Genomic DNA, 20,573 nt, shown 5'->3' on the forward strand with positions numbered 1-20,573 from the left:
TGAGTGGGACGAAGAGGAGGGATTCTCTCCTGTCGGATCCGAAGGGGCTTTTAGTGATGTAGGGGACCCTGAGGGATTTGAGGGTTCTCAGGATCCGGAGTTGGTGGTCCCTGGGGAGGACCCCTCCGTAGTGCGAATTTTTCACAGGGAGGAGCTTGCGGAGCTTATTGAGCAGGTCTCTTCAACCCTTAAGTTTGAGCAGCCAGAGGCGTCTTTGGGGGAGGCTAGACAGGTGGACCCCTTGGTTAAGGGGATTCAGCGGCAGGCTAGGTCTTTTCCCATGAATAAGGACATCCGGGATATGGTGTTTCAAGAGTGGCATTCGCCGGATTCTCCCTGTAAAGTGTCTAAAGCTATGTCTAGACTGTACCCGCTCCCACAGGAAGATAGAGATTCCTTTAAGGCACCCACAGTAGATGCGGTGGTGACAGCAGTTACAAAGGCCACGGCTATTCCGGTGGACGGGGGGACTGCGCTCCGGGATCCCCAGGATAGGAGGCTTGAGGCCTTCCTCAAGCGGAGTTTCGATTTGTCGGCCCTGGCCCTGCAGGCCTCGGTTTGTGGGGGGCTGGTTGCGAGGGCGTGTTTCCGCTGGGCCGAGAAGCTGCTTGATGATTCGGTGGAGGTTGGGGCCTCCGGTGTGCAGGAATTAGCCAAATTGGAAATGGGATCGTCCTTTTTGTCGGATGCGCTTTATGATTTGCTCCGTGCCTCGGCCAAGAATATGGCTATGCTGGTGGGGGCACGTAGGGCACTGTGGTTGCGAGGTTGGGTCGCAGATGCGGCTTCCAAGGCCAAGCTTTGTTCGCTTCCTTTTAAGGGGTCCATGCTTTTTGGTGAGGATTTGGATAAGTTGGTGCGCGGACTCAGTGATGCCAAGGCCCCTCGTCTTCCGGATTTTCGTCCTAAGGCGGCCTTCAGGGGTACTTCCTCCCGAGGTCGGTTTAAGGAGGCTCGCCGGTATAGGCCCGGGAGGGCTAGTGGCTCTTTTAGAGGTCGGTTCTTTCAGCGCACTCAGTCCTTTCGGGGCAATCGGCGCGGAGGGCGTGATTTTCCCGCAGGAGGACAGGTGCCGGGGCGTAGTTCGCAATGAAGGTGTGCGGGCCCAGGCTCTGGTTCGGGTAGGGGCTCGGCTGAGTCTGTTTTACCAGGACTGGGTCCAAATCACTGCGGATCAATGGGTTCTCGAGGTGGTGCGAGACGGATACGCTCTGGAGTTCGACGGCTCGCCTCCCGAAAGGTTTCTGGAGTCTCCTTGTCATTCGAGGCTCAAGCGGAAAGCGGTACGGGACACTCTGGCTCGCTTGATCAGTCTGGGAGCGGTGGTCCCTGTTCCCCCCGCTCAGCGCCGCTTGGGCTGTTATTCAATCTATTTTGTGGTCCCAAAGAAGGAGGATGCTTTTCGGCCTATCCTAGATCTGAAGGCGGTCAATGCAGCTCTCCGAGTCCCCTCTTTTCGCATGGAGACATTGCGGTCGGTCATTGTCGCGGTGCAGGAAGGGGAGTTTCTCACGTCTTTGGATTTGACGGAGGCTTATCTGCATATCCCCATTCGGGCCGCTCATCAGCGATTTCTGCGCTTTGCGGTTTTGGGAAAGCATTTTCAGTTTTGTGCTCTGCCTTTCGGATTAGCAACGGCCCCTCGGACATTTTCCAAGATCATGGTTGTAGTGGCGGCGGCCTTGCGGAAGCAGGGTATTCTGGTGCACCCGTACCTGGACGATTGGTTGATTCGAGCCAAGTCCCGGTCGGAGAGCGAGGTGTCTACTGCTCGGGTGGTGCAGTTTCTGCAGTCTCTGGGCTGGGTAGTGAACTTCGCCAAGAGTCACCTGGTGCCGTCGCAGTCGCTGGAGTATCTGGGGGTGCTTTTCGACACCAGGAACGGTCGAGTCTTCCTGCCGGGCCCTCGGATTCGCAAGTTGCAGGATCAGATTCGTCTGTTCCTGTCGGAGGCGGCTCCGACGGCCCGGGAGTATCTCCAAGTTCTGGGGTTGATGGCGGCCACCATAGAAGTAGTTCCGTGGGCCCGGGCGCACATGCGGCAGTTGCAGTCAGCTCTTCTCAGTCGGTGGTCACCCCTGTCGCAGGGGTTGGACGTGAGTCTCCAGCTGCCGGTAAGCCCACGCCTCAGTCTCCGGTGGTGGCTAAACCCGGGAAATCTGGACAAGGGAATGCCGTTGGAGGCTCCACAGTGGGTGGTCCTCGTCACAGACGCCAGTCTTCAGGGCTGGGGAGCTCATTGTCTCGGTCAGGTAGCTCAAGGTCGTTGGTCTCAGGTAGAAGCTCAGTGGTCCATCAATCGTTTGGAAACTCGGGCCATTCGGCTGGCGCTGTTGGCGTTTCGGAATGTGCTGTTGCGGAAAGCAGTCCGGGTGTTCTGCGACAACGCCACCGCCGTGGCTTATGTCAACCGTCAGGGGGGCACAAAGAGTCAGGCGGTCGCGGAGGAGGCGGCGCTGTTGTGTCAATGGGCGGAGGTTCATCTTCTAGCGCTCTCCGCGGCACATGTGGCTGGAGTAGACAACGTGGAGGCAGATTACCTAAGCCGGCATTCTCTGGACCCAGGAGAATGGGCGCTTCATCGGGCGGTGTTCAATCGCATTGTGTCGGTCTGGGGACTTCCCGTGATGGATCTCATGGCAACCGCCCGCAATACTCAGGTTCAGAGGTTTTTCAGTCGGCGGAGGGATCCTCGAACGGAGGGCATAGACGCGCTTCTGATGCCTTGGCCGCAGGGGTTGCTGTATGTGTTTCCTCCATGGCCGTTGGTCGGTCGAGTGTTTCAGCGCATTGCTCGGCACCCCGGTCAAGTGATTTTGGTAGCCCCGAATTGGCCGCGTCGGCCGTGGTACGGAGATCTGGTTCGGTTGGCAGTAGCGGATCCTCTGCCGTTGTCAGAGTCAGTGGTGTTGTGTCAGGGACCGATAGTTATGCCAGATCAGGATCGGTTCTCGCTTACGGCCTGGCTCTTGAGAGGCACAGGTTAAGGAAGAAAGGTTTTTCGTCCAGAGTTATCGATACGATGTTGAGTTCGCGTAGGCAGTCCACTTCGTTGGCGTATGTCCGGGTCTGGAGAGTATTTGAGCATTGGTGTGTAGGTAGACAAGTTCATCCCTTTCGAGCGTCGGTAACAGATGTCTTGGAGTTTTTGCAGGATGGTATGGACAGGGGTCTGGCCCTGTCTTCTTTGAAGGTGCAGGTGGCAGCTTTGTCGTCTTTTCGTGGGAAGATCCAGGGGAAGTCGTTAGCTTCTAGTCCGGATGTGGTTAGATTTTTGAAGGGTGTTAAGTTATTGCGTCCACCCCGGCGGTGGATGGTACCTCCGTGGGATTTGAATCTCGTGCTGGAGGCTTTGGTGAGGCCGCCGTTTGAGCCCTTGGTTTCTGTTTCGGATAAGGATCTGTCCCTAAAGACGGTGTTCTTGGTGGCTATTACTTCAGCCCGGCGGGTGTCGGAACTTCAGGCTTTGTCTTGTAGAGAACCCTTTTTGTCCTTTTCCAAGGAGAAGGTTTCGTTGCGCCCGGTGCCGTCCTTTGTGCCCAAAGTGGTGTCAGAGTTTCATGTGAATCAAGTTATTTCCTTGCCAGTTTTGGGTGATCTTGCGGGGGATGCGGAGCAGCGTCGACTGGCCAAGTTAGATGTGCAAAGAGTCTTGCGCTGTTACATTTCCAGAACTCGGCACTATAGACTATCTGATCGCTTGTTCGTTCTCCATGATGGTGCAAGAAAGGGCGCGGCAGCTTCCAAAGCTACGATAGCGAGATGGTTGAAGGGGTCAATTGCGTCGGCATATTTGCTGAAGGGTCGAGTGGTTCCTAAAGAATTTTCGGCTCATTCTACCAGGGGAATGGCGACCTCCTGGGCGGAGAGTAGTATGATTCCGCCGTTAGATATTTGTCGAGCGGCGGTTTGGTCCTCATTGCATTCGTTTGTTAAACATTACAGGATTGATGTACATGCCAAGGATGAGGCAGGCTTTGGGGCTGCTGTGTTGACCTCTGGCCTTCGTGGATCCCGCCCTTAGGATGTTACTGCTTTGGTACTTCCCACGCGTCTTGACCGGTCTGGAGGGTCGTGGAGGAAGGTGAAATTAGGTCTTACCTGCTAATTTTCTTTCCTCTAGACCCTCCAGACCGGTCAAGGCGCGCCCTGTCTGTACTTTAGGCCAGGAGGTTTGGTTTTAGGCTGGTCTTTAGGTTGTTCTATCTTGGCAGCTGTTGAGTGTGATTTCTATGGTTTCAGACTTTGTTGTTATGAGTCTGGTTAGGTGTGACCGTGTTTCAGAGTCCACCTGTGGAAGCACACACAATAAAAAGGGCACAATGAAAGAGATGAAGAAAGTGTCCAGTTGACAGTGACCACGTACAGGATAGTTAGTTGTAGTTGGTGTTTTGGTTTTCTCTGCTTTGTCAGGGTTATACTGGCTAGTGGATGTACTGCACAGGTTATATATACAGTATTCAAAAGCTCAGTGTTTCTCAGTCTCCCTCTGCTGGTAGGAGGACATAACCCACGCGTCTTGACCGGTCTGGAGGGTCTAGAGGAAAGAAAATTAGCAGGTAAGACCTAATTTCACCTTTTTCTTCATCATTTTCCACATAGCGGTTTGCAGTATCTTTTAGTCTCACAATTCCCATTTTAGTCACCCCTCCTTACATTTCTAGCCATTTGTTCTTCCGCTTGCGCTTTTGCCAGTCGTATCTCTCTCTTGGCTTCTTTCATTTTCATCCAGTATTCCTCCATGTGTTCCTTTTCTTGAGTTTTTCTGTATTTCTGGAACGCCAACTCTTTAGCCTTTATTTTCTCAACCACTTGCTTGGAGAACCATATCAGTTTCCTTTTTCTCTTGCTTTTATTTACTTTCCTTACATAAAGGTTTGTGGCCCTATTTATAGCTTCTTTCAGTCTGGTCCACTGTCCTTCCACTTCTCGTAGTTCCTCCCAGCCCATCATCTCCTTCCTCAGGTATTCCCCCATTTTACTAAAGTCAGCACGCTTGAAATCCAACATCGGCGCTGGACCCCGTTCCCCCGCCCACAGTCCCCCTCACCCACCCTCCCGCAGCCGCTCGCTCACCGTTCCACCGCCCTCCCTCTCCTCTCCGACTCCGGCCATGGTGCACTACGATTACTACACACGAGCAAGGAAGCCCATTGGTTAATCTCTGTTTCCACTCCCCAACACAGCCGTCATTCCCATACTCTCAAAACCAAGCACACAGACGTTTTTTTTTCTTCCGAGGAGCACACACATTTACTTTCTCACACACACACTCACTCTCACTTATACTCTCTCAAACATACACACTCCAAGGAAAACCTTGCTAGTGCCCGTTTCATTTGTGTTAGAAACGGGCCTTTTTTTACTAGTATTGTATGAAATTCTCCTTTTGCTGAACTAATAGATCATTTCCTGGCTACAATACAAATCCTTTCACCCTCCTCCTGATATTTTGCTCCCTAGATTTGGTTTCCAAGCTGTCATAAATTTGAATTTTTAAAAATTTCTACCTTAAAAGAATTTCATACAATAGTGATTGCTCCTTTCATTTGCTGCATGGATTCCCATTCCAGTTTTTTCTATCTGTTACCTGCCTATTGTATCTGTCACCTCAATCCCCAGGACTCGCATATACGAAAATTTCCCCTGTTCTCCTCCTGCATTGCTCTTGGAACAACCTGAACCCATCTTCCCCTATTAGTTGATTGAAAGTGCCCATCTATCAAAATGATTGAAAGTGCCCATCTATCAAAATGAAATCTTCATCCCTGATTAGGGCTAACTTGAATCCCACTTTCTTAATCCCTTTAAGTTTTAACAACTGTTCACCAGACTTTTTCAGTAAGTGTTGAGTATAGGGGTTTTTCATTTCTTTCACCCATTGTCTCTCTCATCCCAAGGTCTCATGGCAAATATTTGAGATCAAAATTTGGTCACCATTTCTGTCTGAACCCCTGGTTTCCCCACCCCTAAAGACCAATCCAATATATGTTTTAATTGAACTTCCAAATAGTAATACCTGATATTGGGTAAACGGGACCCCCCCCCCCCTTCTTTCCATCAAAATGTTATTTCCTTGGTCGTTTGCAGTTGTTAACTTGACATTTCCCTGTAAAAATTACAAAGATAGGAGTTATATCTTTTTTGATCCTTCCCACCTGCCTGTGTTTGTTTCATAAACAGAACAGTTCTGACTCCCATAGGGAGCGCCTTAGTTTTGTCATTGTAATAGTTACAATGTTAATTAGCCGGTTTAGGTATGTGTGATTTTCTTATATTAGTAATTTTATGTTCTTTTCAGTCCTTGGATCTGTTTATATTTTATGAACTAATGGGCAGAGATGGTACCTTTTTTTTGCTTTTTCCTATTTTTCTTTTTTGCTTTTTGCTCCTGATATTCGTGCACAAGTTGTTGCTTAGTTATTATTGTATTGTAAACTTATAAAATATTTTAAAAAAAGACAATTTGAAAAGAAGCTTGCTGATGAAGCAAAATCTTAGAACACCTTTAAGGTAAGAAGGTTATGAGGGATTTGATTGAGCTAGTAGAAGATCAAGGGGTAAAAGGGGGCACCTACAAGGACATAGCAGAGAGACTAACATGTGTATTTCAAAGCACTTAACCTGTGGAACTTTTTAATCTAAGTGCTCTGAAAATGAGCCCCTAAATGAATTTTTGCTTCATTCTTCACTGAGGCAGATGCCAACAATGATATTTAAAGGTGATGATTTAGAGGAACAAATTTTGGTGAACCTGGAAGATGTAATGGGGCAATTGTCAAACTAAAGAGTAGCAAATCACCTAGACTGTATGGTGTGTATATTTGTGAATGTGTGTATATGTATAATCTCCCAGAGTGCTGAAAGAACTGAAAATAAAGACATTTTAGTCATGAATATTGAAGGTTGGCCAATGCAATCCCCAGCTGTTTTTAAAACAGATTCTGAAGTAATCAGGAAACTACAGACCAGTGAGCCTGATTTTGGTTCTGGGAAAAATGGTAGAAACAAAATAAAGAGTTGCTAAATGTATTGATAATCATCTTTAAATGGGACAAAGCCAACATGAACTTAGGAAAGAGAAGACTTCTCTTGCTCCAATATTCTACCTTTTTTTTATGCATCAATAATCACGTAGATAAAGATGTGCTGGTTGATGTAGAGGCGTATTTTCAAAGCACTTAGACTTATAATGTTACATAGTAACCTATGGAACTTTGTAAGTGCTTTGAAAATGAGCCCCATAGCATATTTGAGTTTTCAAAAAGCATTTGCCTCCTGTTCGAAGAGGTACTTTGTCAATGTCCTATTTTGAATTGGAAACTGGTTAAAAGACAGAAGACAGAGTAGGGCTCATTTTCTCAATTGATAAAGGTCTGGAAATGGGAACAACTAATGAGATAATCAAATTTGTAGATGACACATAATTATTCAAAGTTATTTAATCATAAGAGGACTCTTGAGAAATTGCAAGAGGACCTTGTAAGACTGGGTGTCCAAATGGCAAATTAAATTCAAAATGGACAAGTGCAAAATGATGCACTTAGGGAAGAATAACATAAACTATGACTAGATGATGCTAGGTTTCCCATTAGGGGTCACTTCTCAGGAAAAGGATCCAGGTGTTATCCTACATAATACATTGAAATCCTCTGCTCAAAGTGCAGCAATGATGAGCAAAGCAAATAGAATGCTAGAATTTAGGAAGGAAATTAAAAAAAAAGGCTCAACCCCTTTATAACACAATCCATTATAACGCAAATCCACTTATAATGCGATGCAAGCTTGGCTCCCAGTTTGATTGACAGGAGATGCTGATAGGATCAAATCTGAAGCAAACCTAAATGGGTAGAAAAGTGTGTTTTGTACTAGATACCAATCTGGTACTAACTAGCTGGTATGTATATGCAGTACCTAGATATGCATTACTCGCTGTTCTGCATTCTCCCTTGCCCACAAACAACATGGCTGAGGGCCTTGGAAGATGCTTCATATCACTCCTCCCCCCCCCCCCCCCAAGGTCTGGTCTTCCCCGCTCCCTTACCTCTCTCACATCCCTGCGGTCCTGTAAAGTTTACATTGGTCGCTGGCAACAGTATAATAGGCTGCCTTTGGCCAGCCCCTGGGAGGGTGCAGTGCGGCTTCCATGGGGTGGGGAAAAAAGACTGGTGTGGGGAGGAGAGTTGGCAGCCCAAATGACCATAAGAACATAAGAATAGCCATACTGGGTCAGACTAGTGGTCCATCTAGCTCAGTATCCTGCTTCCAACAGTGGCCAATCCAGGTCACGTGCACCTGGCAGAAATCCAATTAGTAGCAGCATTCCATGCTACCAATCCCGGGGCAAGCAATAGCTTTCCCCATTTCCATCTCCAATAACAGACTATGGACATTTCCTCTAGGAACTTGTCCAAATCTTTTTTTTAAACCCAGATACACAAACTGCTGTTACACATCGGCAGTGAGTTCCTGAGTAAGGAATGGCCGCAGCAGCAAGAGGCCAAGGAATTTAATGACTGGTGGCTCTGACAGAGCAAACCCAAGGCAGAGAAATACTGAATTGGCCCAGGCTGCACAACTCCTTATAACAGTGATATTACTGGAATATTCAAATTTCTCTGCCTCCATCTGCTAGCAGGGGCCACAACACACTGGTGTGAACTGGTCCACCAAGATGATAAGGGATGGTAGTTTGCTGACTTGTGTGGGGGGGGGGGGGTAAAAGATGAAATGATGCAGTGAACTGGGGGGGGGGAGTCCTCCCTTTCAGAACTTTGACCAGGGAAGGGGCTTTGTTGGGGGAGGGGTATGTGTAGAACTGAAGAGTGTCTGGGGAGATTGTGAGGTTATGGGTATTGGGTGGGGGGAGTTATTTGTAAAACTGAGGCGTATCTGGGGAGATTGGGGGGTATGTGTAGAACTGAGGAGTGATTGAGGAGATTGAGGGGGTGGGGTAGATGTAGAACTGAGTATCTGGGGGAAATTGTGAGGGGTATGGATATTGTGTGTAGGAGAGGGGGGTATCTGATGTGGCTGGTATGTCTATAATGGGAGAAAACAAACTGTTTCTTTGTCAGAGACACAGCAGAGGTGTGGTAAATACGGTGTCTGGGATCAAGGGTGTTTCTGGGAGAGTTGTCTGTGACTTGGGCTGTGTCAGGGACCCGAGAGGTCTCTATTGTATAGTGGTTATGTGCCATGTTAGGTGGGCAGATAGGGGATATCTAAGGTAGATGCACATGTAGGATGTAGGAGTGCAGTAAAGGGGCTCATCATTCCCCTCCTTCCACCCTCCATATTTTCACTTCACTTCTTTTCTCCTTTTTCACACTTTCACCCACCCTTACTCATTTGCGTATAAAATTTCAAATCAGGCTGGGACACTGGGTGGAAGTAAATGGGGAAGAAGCTTGGCTTATCACCAGTATTGTTCTGCCATCCACTTCAATTGCCCCAGCAAGACTGTCAGCAGTAGAACTTATATTGAATCAAGAACAGATTTTTTTTTTAAATTCATTTACTGGAGCTGTGTTAACTGATCAGTTCAGTTTATAAATCACAAATTATTTTTATGTACATCAAAATTTTGTTGTCTTTTAGTGAACATATACATGATGTGGCAACAGAAAAAAAGGAGGATACAACAATTACAGAATCACAGGCAGTACCTTCTGTAGAAATTGATGCTGAGAGCTATGATGAAGAGGATGAGGAGAATGAGGATGACTGGGATTGGAGCAACAGAAATGGAAACCTCACGAAGCGCTATGCTGCATTCCGTAAAAGCAACTCGCAGGTAGTGTATATGCACTGTTGAATGGATCCTGTAAAATCGATGTGAGGAGAACACTTTCAGGTTTTGAGAAGATGATACTTCATTAGAATTGTACAAAAATGTGCAAAATGTGAAAACTGCCATAAAGGTAGTAGTAAGGGCTGTAACAAATATTCATGTTCGATTCAGCCCTGAATAGCAATTTTAAATTCGAATACAAATAATCCAGGGTTCTACTATACTGAAATAAACACTTGATCTCTGATGTGTTGCTTCTTTATTATTTACTAGTAAGAAATGCCCGTTTCGGGAAAAAATAAAACGGGCGCTAGCAGGGTAATCCCCCCCCCCCCATCCTCCCCTCCCTCCCTCCCTCCCGAGTTCTAGACCCCCCCTCCGTACGTTCCTTCCGAGTTGCAACCCCCCCCCCTCTCCTTCCGTCCCTCCCTCACTCAGTGACTCACTTGTTTGCGATTTAGCGATGAAAGTTTGCAGCGCTCTCGCCGCAGCGCTGCTGTAACTGAATCTGTGAGTCACACGTTGTGCCTTCGCCGCCCCACCCTCAACGTCTTTGCGTTTTGACGCGAGGGCGGAGCTACAGTGACTGCAGTGCAGGCCAAACCGGATATCTCGGGCACCTCATCTGGCTTGAGGCTTCATTGGAACGTTGGAGGTGCCTTTTATATATATAGATGTTAAAGCTCAATGCCCAATATTCGTATTCGGCCAAATAATATTTTTAATTATTTGTATTCGGCTGAACAGTAAAATATGCTATTCGGAACAGCTCTAGTGGCAATAGAGAGGAGTGATCCAGTGTTAGATGACTTTTTGATTTTTGTTTTGGGACCAGTTGGGCCCTACATGGAAAAGCTCGAGAAATGCTGATGGGTAGCAGCTCCAAGTCTGACTTGAAGTTATACTTGCTATTTGCACAGCCTACCTAGACTTATACATTTTGCAGTTGAACATTCCCTTTTAAATATATAAAGGGCACCACCCTGTTTATGGATAGATAATTTTGAACACTCCTTGGAATCACTGTGGATTGAAATTCCATGTGCAAAGGGGAAAAGGATAGTGATAGGAGTGTACTACCGTCCGCCTGGCCAGGACGAACAGACGGATGCGGAAATGTTAAAGGAAATCAGGGACGCAAACAAACTGGGCAACACAATAATAATGGGGGATTTCAATTACCCGCATATAGACTGGGTTAATGTAACATCTGTACACGCAAGGGACATAAGATTTCTTGATGAAATCAAGGACAGCTTCATGGAACAGCTAGTTCAGGAGCCGACAAGAGAAGGAAAAATACTAGACTTAGTCCTTAGTGGTGCTCATGATCTAGTGCAGGGGGTAACGATACGAGGGCCGCTTGATAACAGTGATCATAAAATGATCGGTTTTGATATTGGCATTGAAGGAAGTGAAACTAGGAAATCAAGTACGCTAGCGTTTAACTATAGAAAAGGTGATTACGACAAAATGAGGAAAATGGTGAAAAAAAGACTGAAAGGAGCAGCTCGCAGAGTAAAAAACTTGCATCAGGCGTGGATGCTGTTTAAAAACACCATCCTGGAGGTTCAGGACAAATATATTCCACGTATTAGAAAAAAGGGAAAAAAGACTAAACGTCAGCCGGCGTGGCTAAACAGTAAGATAAAGGAAATCATTAGAGCCAAAAAACAATCCTTCAGAAAGTGGAGAAGAGAACCAACTGAAAGTAACAGGATAGATCATAAGGAATGCCAAGCCAAATGCAAAGCGGAGATAAGGAGGGCAAAAAAGGACTTTGAGAAGAAATTAGCGTTGGAAGCAAAAATACATAGTAAAAATTTTTTTAGATACATTAAAAGCAGGAAACCGGCCAAAGAGTCGGTTGGGCCGCTGGACGAAAATAGTGTTAAAGGGGCGATCAAGGAGGACAAAGCCGTAGCGGAGAAATTAAATGAATTCTTTGCTTCGGTCTTCACCGAGGAGGATTTGGGGGGGACACCGGTGCCGGAAAGAATATTTGAAGCGGGGGAGTCGGAGAAACTAAACAAATTCTCTGTAACCTTGGAGGATGTAATGGGTCAGTTCAGCAAGCTGAAGAGTAGTAAATCACCGGGACCTGATGGTATTCATCCCAGAGTATTAATAGAACTAAAAAATGAACTTGCGGAGCTACTGTTAGAAATATGCAATCTGTCCCTAAAATCGAGTGTAGTACCGGAAGACTGGAGGGTAGCCAATGTTACTCCGATTTTTAAGAAGGGTTCCAGAGGAGATCCGGGAAATTATAGACCGGTGAGTCTGACGTCGGTGCCGGGCAAGATGGTGGAGGCTATTATTAAGAATAAAATTGCAGAGCATATACAAAAACATGGACTGATGAGACAAAGTCAGCACGGATTTAGTGAAGGGAAGTCTTGCCTCACCAATCTAATACATTTTTTTGAGGGGGTAAGCAAACATGTGGACAATGGGGAGCCGGTTGATATTGTATATCTGGATTTTCAGAAGGCGTTTGACAAAGTGCCGCACGAAAGACTCCTGAAGAAATTGCAGAGTCATGGAATCGGAGGTAGGGTATTATTATGGATTAAGAACTGGTTGAAAGATAGGAAGCAGAGAGTAGGATTGCGTGGCCAGTATTCTCAGTGGAGGAGGGTAGTTAGTGGGGTCCCGCAGGGGTCTGTGCTGGGTCCGTTGCTTTTTAATGTATTTATAAATGACCTAGAGATGGGAATAACTAGTGAGGTAATTAAATTCGCCGATGACACAAAATTATTCAGGGTCGTCAAGTCGCAGGAGGAATGTGAACGATTACAGGAGGACCTTGCGAGACTGGGAGAATGGGCGTGCAAGTGGCAGATGAAGTTCAGTGTTGACAAGTGCAAAGTGATGCATGTGGGTAAGAGGAACCCGAATTATAGCTACGTCTTGCAAGGTTCCGCGTTAGGAGTTACGGATCAAGAAAGGGATCTGGGTGTCGTCGTCGATGATACGCTGAAACCTTCTGCTCAGTGTGCTGCTGCGGCTAGGAAAGCGAATAGAATGTTGGGTGTTATTAGGAAGGGTATGGAGTCCAGGTGTGCGGATGTTATAATGCCGTTGTATCGCTCCATGGTGCGACCGCACCTGGAGTATTGTGTTCAGTACTGGTCTCCGTATCTCAAAAAAGATATAGTAGAATTGGAAAAGGTACAGCGAAGGGTGACGAAAATGATAGTGGGGATGGGACGACTTTCCTATGAAGAGAGGCTGAGAAGGCTAGGGCTTTTCAGCTTGGAGAAGAGACGGCTGAGGGGAGATATGATAGAAGTGTATAAAATAATGAGTGGAATGGATCGGGTGGATGTGAAGCGACTGTTCACGCTATCCAAAAATACTAGGACTAGAGGGCATGAGTTGAAGCTACAGTGTGGTAAATTTAAAACGAATCGGAGAAAATCTTTCTTCACCCAACGTGTAATTAGACTCTGGAATTCGTTGCCGGAGAACGTGGTACGGGCGGTTAGCTTGACGGAGTTTAAAAAGGGGTTAGATAGATTCCTAAAGGACAAGTCCATAGACCGCTATTAAATGGACTTGGAAAAATTCCGCATTTTTAGGTATAACTTGTCTGGAATGTTTTTACGTTTGGGGAGCGTGCCAGGTGCCCTTGACCTGGATTGGCCACTGTCGGTGACAGGATGCTGGGCTAGATGGACCTTGGTCTTTCCCAGTATGGCACTACTTATGTACTTATGTACTTATGATTTTATATGTTCAATATTATCCATTCATCCCTAAGGATTTAGAATATTCCCTTTGTGTAGAGAAGTGTGTTTTGTTTTTTTTTGTTTTGTTCTGTAGGTGCATTTTGGCCTCCCTAGGTCAAAAGGTACCTAGAGAACTGCAGATATAGTAACATACATAGTGTATGATGCTTCATAGAGTCCCGCATGGTCCATTTAGTCTGCCAGAAGTTTATCTTCTCTGAACACTTATCAGACCCTATGGAATCTAGTTAGGGAAAATTATTTAAACATCTCGGGGAAAATAGAAAAAAACATAATGGTTAAGTTGATTACTACTATAGGAAATCAGAAACAATAATTTAAAAAATACTGAATCTTCTTTTCTTTCAGGCAAACAGACAGATACATGGAAGTAATACAGCCAAGGTGTTCACTCCCACAGATAAAGTGTTAAGAAAGTTTGAAAATAAAATAAATTTAGGTAAGTATTAATGGCTTTTATCATTTGCATTGATAGCTTACTCCTGCAAACTAGTTTTGCCTGACAAATTGATTTGACTTTTGGGTTCATTTTCAAAAATGAAAAACGTCTAAAAAGTGGCATAAAGCAGCATTTGGACGTTTTTCTCACAAAAACGTCCAAATCAGTATTTCCTTGTCACTTGCAGCAGACAAATCCAGTAACTTAGTGGGTTAAGTCCACCTACCAGCAGGTGGAGATAGAGATAAACAAACTAAAGGCAGTGATGTCAGACGGCCAGCTCCTTCCTCAGTTAGTATGTCTCTATCTCAGCAGGTGGTGAACGGCTTTTTCTCCAGCTCCTGGGTCCAAGCCCTCTGAGGGTGCTCCTGGGCCGGTGGCCAGTTTGAGCCGGGGGTGGCGGACTGGTGGTGTCCCCTTTGGCAGCATACTCAGTTGCTGGGTTCCTGCTGCACCTCAAATTCCCTCTGAACAGGCTTTTGCTGTTCCTTCCTTCCCTGTTTGTTTCTGCCTCCTCACTAAAAAAAAAAAAGGCACAAGAAAGTGTGTTTTTGCTGAGAGCAAGTTTGTGTTACTGCTGTCCGAGTCCTGTTTTCTGTTGCCTGCCTGTCTGAGCCTGCCTCGAAGTGGAGTTTTTTTTTTTTGGCTCACCTGTCAGTTCCCGCGCTTTCCTGGTCCGGGGTAAGTCCTGCTGGGTTCCTGTTCGGGGGCGGGTGATGGCAGCGGAGGCGGTAAAACACTGTTCCCGATGTGGGAAACGGCGTTCGGTGGTGGGCCTTTGCAGCGCGGGGTGCAATGATTTGGCGGGACTTGACGGAGCGGTGGCCCCCTGAGAGCGTGCTTTCCCGCCCGGAGCCTGGCGATTCTCGTGCCATTTTGCGATCGGTCGCGGAGCCGGCTCCGGTAGCAGTTTTGGGCAAAGCTTCTTCTCCACTGGTTGGGGAGTCGGGGGGCTGTCATGCAGTGTGGGCAGTGGTGCAGGTGCCATGGCTGCGACCTCCTCCATTGCGGGGGAGGGGTTTTCACCAGAGTTTATTTTGCTACTCCATCAGGCGTTTTTGTTGAAAAGGGCCTTGCTCCCCCCCCCCCCCCCCCAATGCGGCTGCGACAGCTTCGGCCTTTGATCCTCTCAGGGGGTCTGGGGGTAACCAAGAGATTTTGGGTTTTTCCCCAGAGGATTTCTCCTCCCTTAAAAAGCCTAGGCTTTCTTTTGGGTCTGAGGAGGGGTCCTGCATACAGTCGCCTGCAGCTCCCTTCGCGGTGGCTCTCTCGGAGCAGATGGGGGTAGAGGATGTGGAGGATGGTGTACTCACTGACCAACCAGAGGACTCTTCCGCCAAGAGGATTTTCCTTAAGGAGGAGTTGTCCTCCTTTATCTCTCAGGCACTGGAAGCCCTGAATATAGAGGACCCTGAGGTTGCAGCTTCTCAGGCAGTCAATCGCAAGATGGCTAGTACCAGATGACCTTCTAAGGCCTTTCCGGTACATGAAGCTATTGAAGAGTTGATTTTGGCCCAGTGGGTGGAGCCGGATGGGGGGCTGAAAGTGGCCAGGGCTATTTCCCGGCAGTATCCGGTTTCAGCGGATCGTTTAGAGAAGTTTGCTCAGCCTAGGGTGGATACTGTGGTGACGGCGGTCACTAAGAAGACTACTCTTCCAGTGGAAGGTGGTGTGGCACTCAAGGATATGCAAGACAGATGGCTGGAGGCCTCTTTGAAACGTGCCTTTGAGGTAGCCACTTTGACACTTCAAACTTCTGTTTGTAGTTCTTATGCGGCTAGAGCTTGTCTCAGTTGGCTACATTCTGTCATGGATTTGTTTTCGGAGTCGGAAATGTTGGACACTCCTCAATTGCCCCTGATGGATGTTGGGCTGGCGTACTTGGCGGATATCTTGTATGATTTGGTCCGTGCTTCGGCCAAACTCATGGCATTAACCATTTCCTCTCGACGTCTTCTGTGGCTCTGTCATTGGGCCGCGGATATAGCCTTTAAGCAGCGGCTTATTAAATTGCCTTTCCGAGGGAAATTGCTTTTTGGGGAAGACCTAGAAAAGGTTGTTAGATTTGAGGGATTCCAAATCTCACCGTCTCCCAGAGGATAGAACCAAGTCTACGCCCAGGCAGGGAGCTTCGAGGTCACGGTTCAGGGAGTCGCGACAGTATCGCCCGAGGTGCTCCAACTCAGCCTTCCGGCGTTCTCGTTTTGGGCAGCGTTCTTCCTTTCGCAACAAGAAGCGTCCGGCTGGACCCCCCTCTCATCAAGGGGCTCCGGCTCAATCCGAGTGGCGCAGGTCCACTCGGAAAGAGAGCAGATTGGTGGTCGGCTTTCTCTCTTTCTTCCAGAGTGGGCCAGCATTACTTCGGACCAGTGGGTCCTCGATGTAGTGCGAGAGGGCTACAAGTTAGAATTCTTCTCTCCCGTCACAGACTTTTGGGCCAAGAGGACAGCGGTTCTGCAGTGTGTGCGAGACCTGCTAAGGATAGGGGCTATCATGCCTGTTCCTCCTCTCGAAAGGTACACAGGTCGGTACTCCATCTTCTTTGTGGTGCCAAAGAAAGGAGGGGCTTTTCGGCCTATTCTCGATCTCAGAAAAGTAAACCAGTTTTTGCGGGTTCGTCACTTCTGCATGGAGATGTTGAGGGCAGTTATTGCTGCTGTTCAACCAGGCGAGTTTTTGACTGCTCTCAATTTGACTACACATTCCCATTTGGCAGCCCCATCAGCAATTTCTCTGATTTGCAGTGCTGGGTCAGCACTTCCAGTTTCGGGCCCTTCTTTTCGGGATGGCCACTGCCCCACGCACTTTTTCCAAAGTAATGGTGGTGGTGGTGGTGGTGGTGGCGGCGTTCCTGCGGAAGGAGGGGATTCGGGTGCATCCATATCTCGATGACTGGCTGATTCGGGCGACTACAGCAGAGAAGAGTCGAGTGGTCACCGACCGAGTGATTGCAGTGTTGCAGTCCTTAGGTTGGGTGGTCAGTCTGGACAAGAGTCATCTGGTTCCTACTCAGAGTCTGGAATATCTTGGAGTGCAGTTCGATGCGAAGTGGGGGAAGGTGTTTCTTCTCGAGGGGCGAAGGATCAAATTGCTTTCTCAGGTACGGACCTTATTGAGTTGTTGCGCTCCCCGAGTGTGGGACAATGTTCAGCTCCTCGGTTCCATGATAGCGACCTTGGACGTCATTCTATGGGCAAGGGCTCACTTGCGGCCTCTTCAGAATTTCCTTTTGAGCAGATGGTCGCCAGCATCACTGGATTATCAACGATGCCTTCCTTGGTCGAGCCGGGCCAGGGACAGTCTTGTGTGGTGGCTCCAGTCAGCCAATTTGCAGAAGGGTGTTTCTCTGGCGTCTCCCAATTGGGTGGTGGTAGTCGTGACGGATGCCAGCCTTGCGGGCTGGGGAGCCCATTGTCTTCATTGGTAGCCCAGAGATTGTGGACCCCTGTCAAAGTAACTTGGCCGATAAATCGTCTGGAGTTGCGAGTAGTCGTGAATGCGCTGCGTTTTCAGGACCTCTGCAGGGGCAGGCGGTTCATGTATTCTCGGACAACACCACCACGGTGGCCTACATCAAATCGACAGGGGGCACTTGCAGTCTTCCCTTGGCAGTGGAAGCGTCTCGTCTTCTAGTATGGGCGGAAGCACATGTTGAGAGTCTGTCGGCAGCGCACATTGCAGGTCAAGACAACGTTCAAGCGGATTTTCTCAGCCGGAATATTTTTGAACGCAGCAGAATGGATGCTGATGGACTCGGCTGTTTGGCTGATCTGTCAACGTTGAGGAAGACCAGTAATGCATCTCATGCCATGGCTTGCAATGCCAAAGCTTCCCAGTTCTTCAGCCGCAAACGGCAGCCAGGATCTGCAGGATTGGATGCTCTTCTCCAGCCATGGCCAGAACAACAGCTACGGTATGTTTTTCTTCCGTGCCCTCTGATAGGGAGAGTTCTTTGCCGCATAGGGCGGCATCAGGGGCCGGTCGTCCTAGTGGCCCCAGACTGGCCCCGACAGCTGTGGTATACGGATCTCGATCGGGCACTGTCAGAGCCACCATTGCGACTTCCGGTGACTCCCGATCTGCATCAAGGGCCAGTTCAGATGGAAAATCCCTCCCGCTTGGTCTTACAGACTGGCTATTGAGAGGCAGCAGCTGAGGAAGAAGGGATTTTTAGGACCAGTCATTGCCACTCTTTTGGGGGCACAGAAGAAGTCTACTTCAGCAGCGTATGCATGAGTGTGGAAAGCTTTCTCAGCGTGGTGTGCTTTGCGTGCTGAATCGCCTTTTCGGGTGGACATTCCAGTTATTCTGGAGTTCTGTCTGGATGGTCTTCAAAAGGGATTGGCATATAATTCCCTTTGAGTGCAGGTAGCCGTGCTAGCTTGTTTTAGGGGCAAACTGGACGGTTCCTCTTTAGCAGCTCACTCTGATGTGGTCTGTTTCCTACGAGGGGCTTTTCGGCTTCGGCCTGCTCTGCGGCAGCTGTGCCCGGTGTGGCATTTGAATGTGGTACTGCGAGCCCTCCAGGCCCCACCGTTTGAGCTGTTGAATAAGGTTTCTCAGAGGATCTAACACTTAAGACAGTGTTTTTGGTGGCCATTGCTTCGGCTAGGAGGATTTCTGAAATTCAGGCTTTTGTCTTGCAGAGATCCTTTTTTGCAGTTTTCTGAAGCAGGGGTGTCGATCTGGACGGTGCCGTCGTTTCTACCTAAAGTGGTTTCGGCTTTCCATGTCAATCAGGCGGTTTATCTTCCGTCTTTTCAAAGAGAGGATTATCCGGGGGAGTTTGCCTCATTACGTTTCCTGGACGTGCGGAGAGCCTTGTTTCAGTACTTGCAGATCTCTAACGAGTTTCGACGCTCGGATCATCTCTTTGTGCTCTTGTCGGGATCGAAAAGAGCTGAGGCGGCTTCTAAGGCTTCCTTTGCTTGCTAGATTAGGGAAGCCATTGGAGGAGCGTATCTGCTACAAGGGTGGGCGTCTCCAGCGGCCCTGAAGGCGCATTCTACTCAAGCAGAGGCATTGGCTTTATCTCTGGAAGAGATTTGTCGGGCGGCTACTTGGGCATCCTGTCATACTTTTGCGAAGCCTTACAGGCTAGACGTGTCTGCTCGGGAGGATGCAAGTTTTGGGGCGGGAGTGTTGGTGCGGGAAGTGTCGGCTTCCCACCCTACTTAAGGAATGCTTTGGTACATCCCACTAGTTCCTGGATTCATCTGCTTCAAGTGACAAGGATGGTAAAATTATATCCTACCTGATAATTTTCTTTCCCTTTAACGCAGCAGATGAATCCAGGATCCCTCCCTAGTTCAGCCGACGTTTTTTTCATTTTCCGCGCAGTGTGGCTATTTTTTCCTTCTGGGTTCTCTTTTGCAGAGTTTAAACAGATATGGGAACACGGCAAGGATTCAGATTTCTGGATCAAGTTGCAATTATTTCGAGGTTCTTATTTGGTTCTCTGTTTTTCATAGTGAGGATGGTTTCTGGTTGTTATTGGTTTCATATTTTTGGCCTTGGCAAATGCTTACGAATGACATACTAAGTTTGTTTATCTCTATCTCCACCTGCTGGTAGGTGGACTTAACCCACTAGTTCCTGGATTCATCTGCTGTGTTAAAGGAAAGAAAATTATCAGGTAAGACATAATTTTACCTTTCAAAACCTATTTTTAGACATTTTTCTGTGAAGTCCGTCAGAAGTACATCCAGATCTCAAGGGGGCGTGTTCAGGGTGGGACTTGGGCAGTCCTAAGATTTAGATGTTTTTCAGCCATAATAGAACAAAACAAAAACGTCCAGGACTAAAACTAAGACGTTTTGAGCTAGACCTGTTTATAACGATTAAGGAGCACAAAGGTGCCCTAAATAACCAGATGACCACTGGAGGAAGTCAGGGGTGACCGCCCCTTATTCCCCCAGTGGTCACTAACCACCTCCCATCGCCAAAAAATGTGATGAAAAACATTACTTGCCAACCTCAGATGTTATACTCTGGTCCATAGAATAGCATGCAGGTCCCTAGAGTAGTCTAGCAGTGATGCAGTGCACTGCAGACAGGTGGACCCAGGCTCCTACTTTCCCCTACCTGTTACGCTTGTGGAGGAAACTGTGAGTTCTCCAAAACTCACCAGAAACCCACTCTACCCACATATAGGTGCCTCCTTCACCCATAAGGGCTATGGTAGTGGTGTACAGTTGGGAGTAGTGGGTTTTGGGGGGCTCGGCAGACAAGGTAAGGGAGCAATGGTGAGATTTGTACCTGGGGGCTTTTTATGAAGTCCATTGCAGTGCCCCCTAGGGTGCCCTATTGCTTTCTTGGAATGTCGGGGACCAGTCTACTAGAAATGCTGGCTCCTCCTACATCCCAATGGCTTGATTTTGTGCGTTTTGCACTTAGACTTTTTTTTTTTTCGAAAATGGATTTGTTTTTTTTTTCGAAAATGGACCAAAAAAAAAAAAAACAGTCCAAAAAAACAAAACATTCAAATCACAAAACAGTCTTTTCAAAAAAAAAAAAAAAGATAAGACGTTTTTCTTTTTCAAAAATGACCTTTCCTATTTAGATTTTGGACATTTTTTGCAAAAAA

At 47.6% G+C, this 20,573-nt stretch overlaps 1 protein-coding gene across 1 annotated transcript in view; it reads left to right on the forward strand.

Annotated features, from left to right (window-relative positions):
* LOC115475198 (serine/threonine-protein kinase RIO1-like) overlaps positions 1–20,573 on the forward strand; it is a 160,172-nt gene that overhangs the window by 6,535 nt on the left and 133,064 nt on the right. Inside the window, exons 2-3 of the mRNA XM_030210943.1 lie at positions 9,601–9,796; positions 13,897–13,987. Of these exons, the coding sequence (XP_030066803.1) occupies positions 9,601–9,796; positions 13,897–13,987 (287 nt within the window). The remainder of the gene's footprint in view (positions 1–9,600; positions 9,797–13,896; positions 13,988–20,573) is intronic.

This window comes from Microcaecilia unicolor, chromosome 1, assembly GCF_901765095.1.
Source record: "Microcaecilia unicolor chromosome 1, aMicUni1.1, whole genome shotgun sequence".
In the NCBI taxonomy this organism is placed as follows: Eukaryota; Metazoa; Chordata; class Amphibia; order Gymnophiona; family Siphonopidae; genus Microcaecilia; species Microcaecilia unicolor.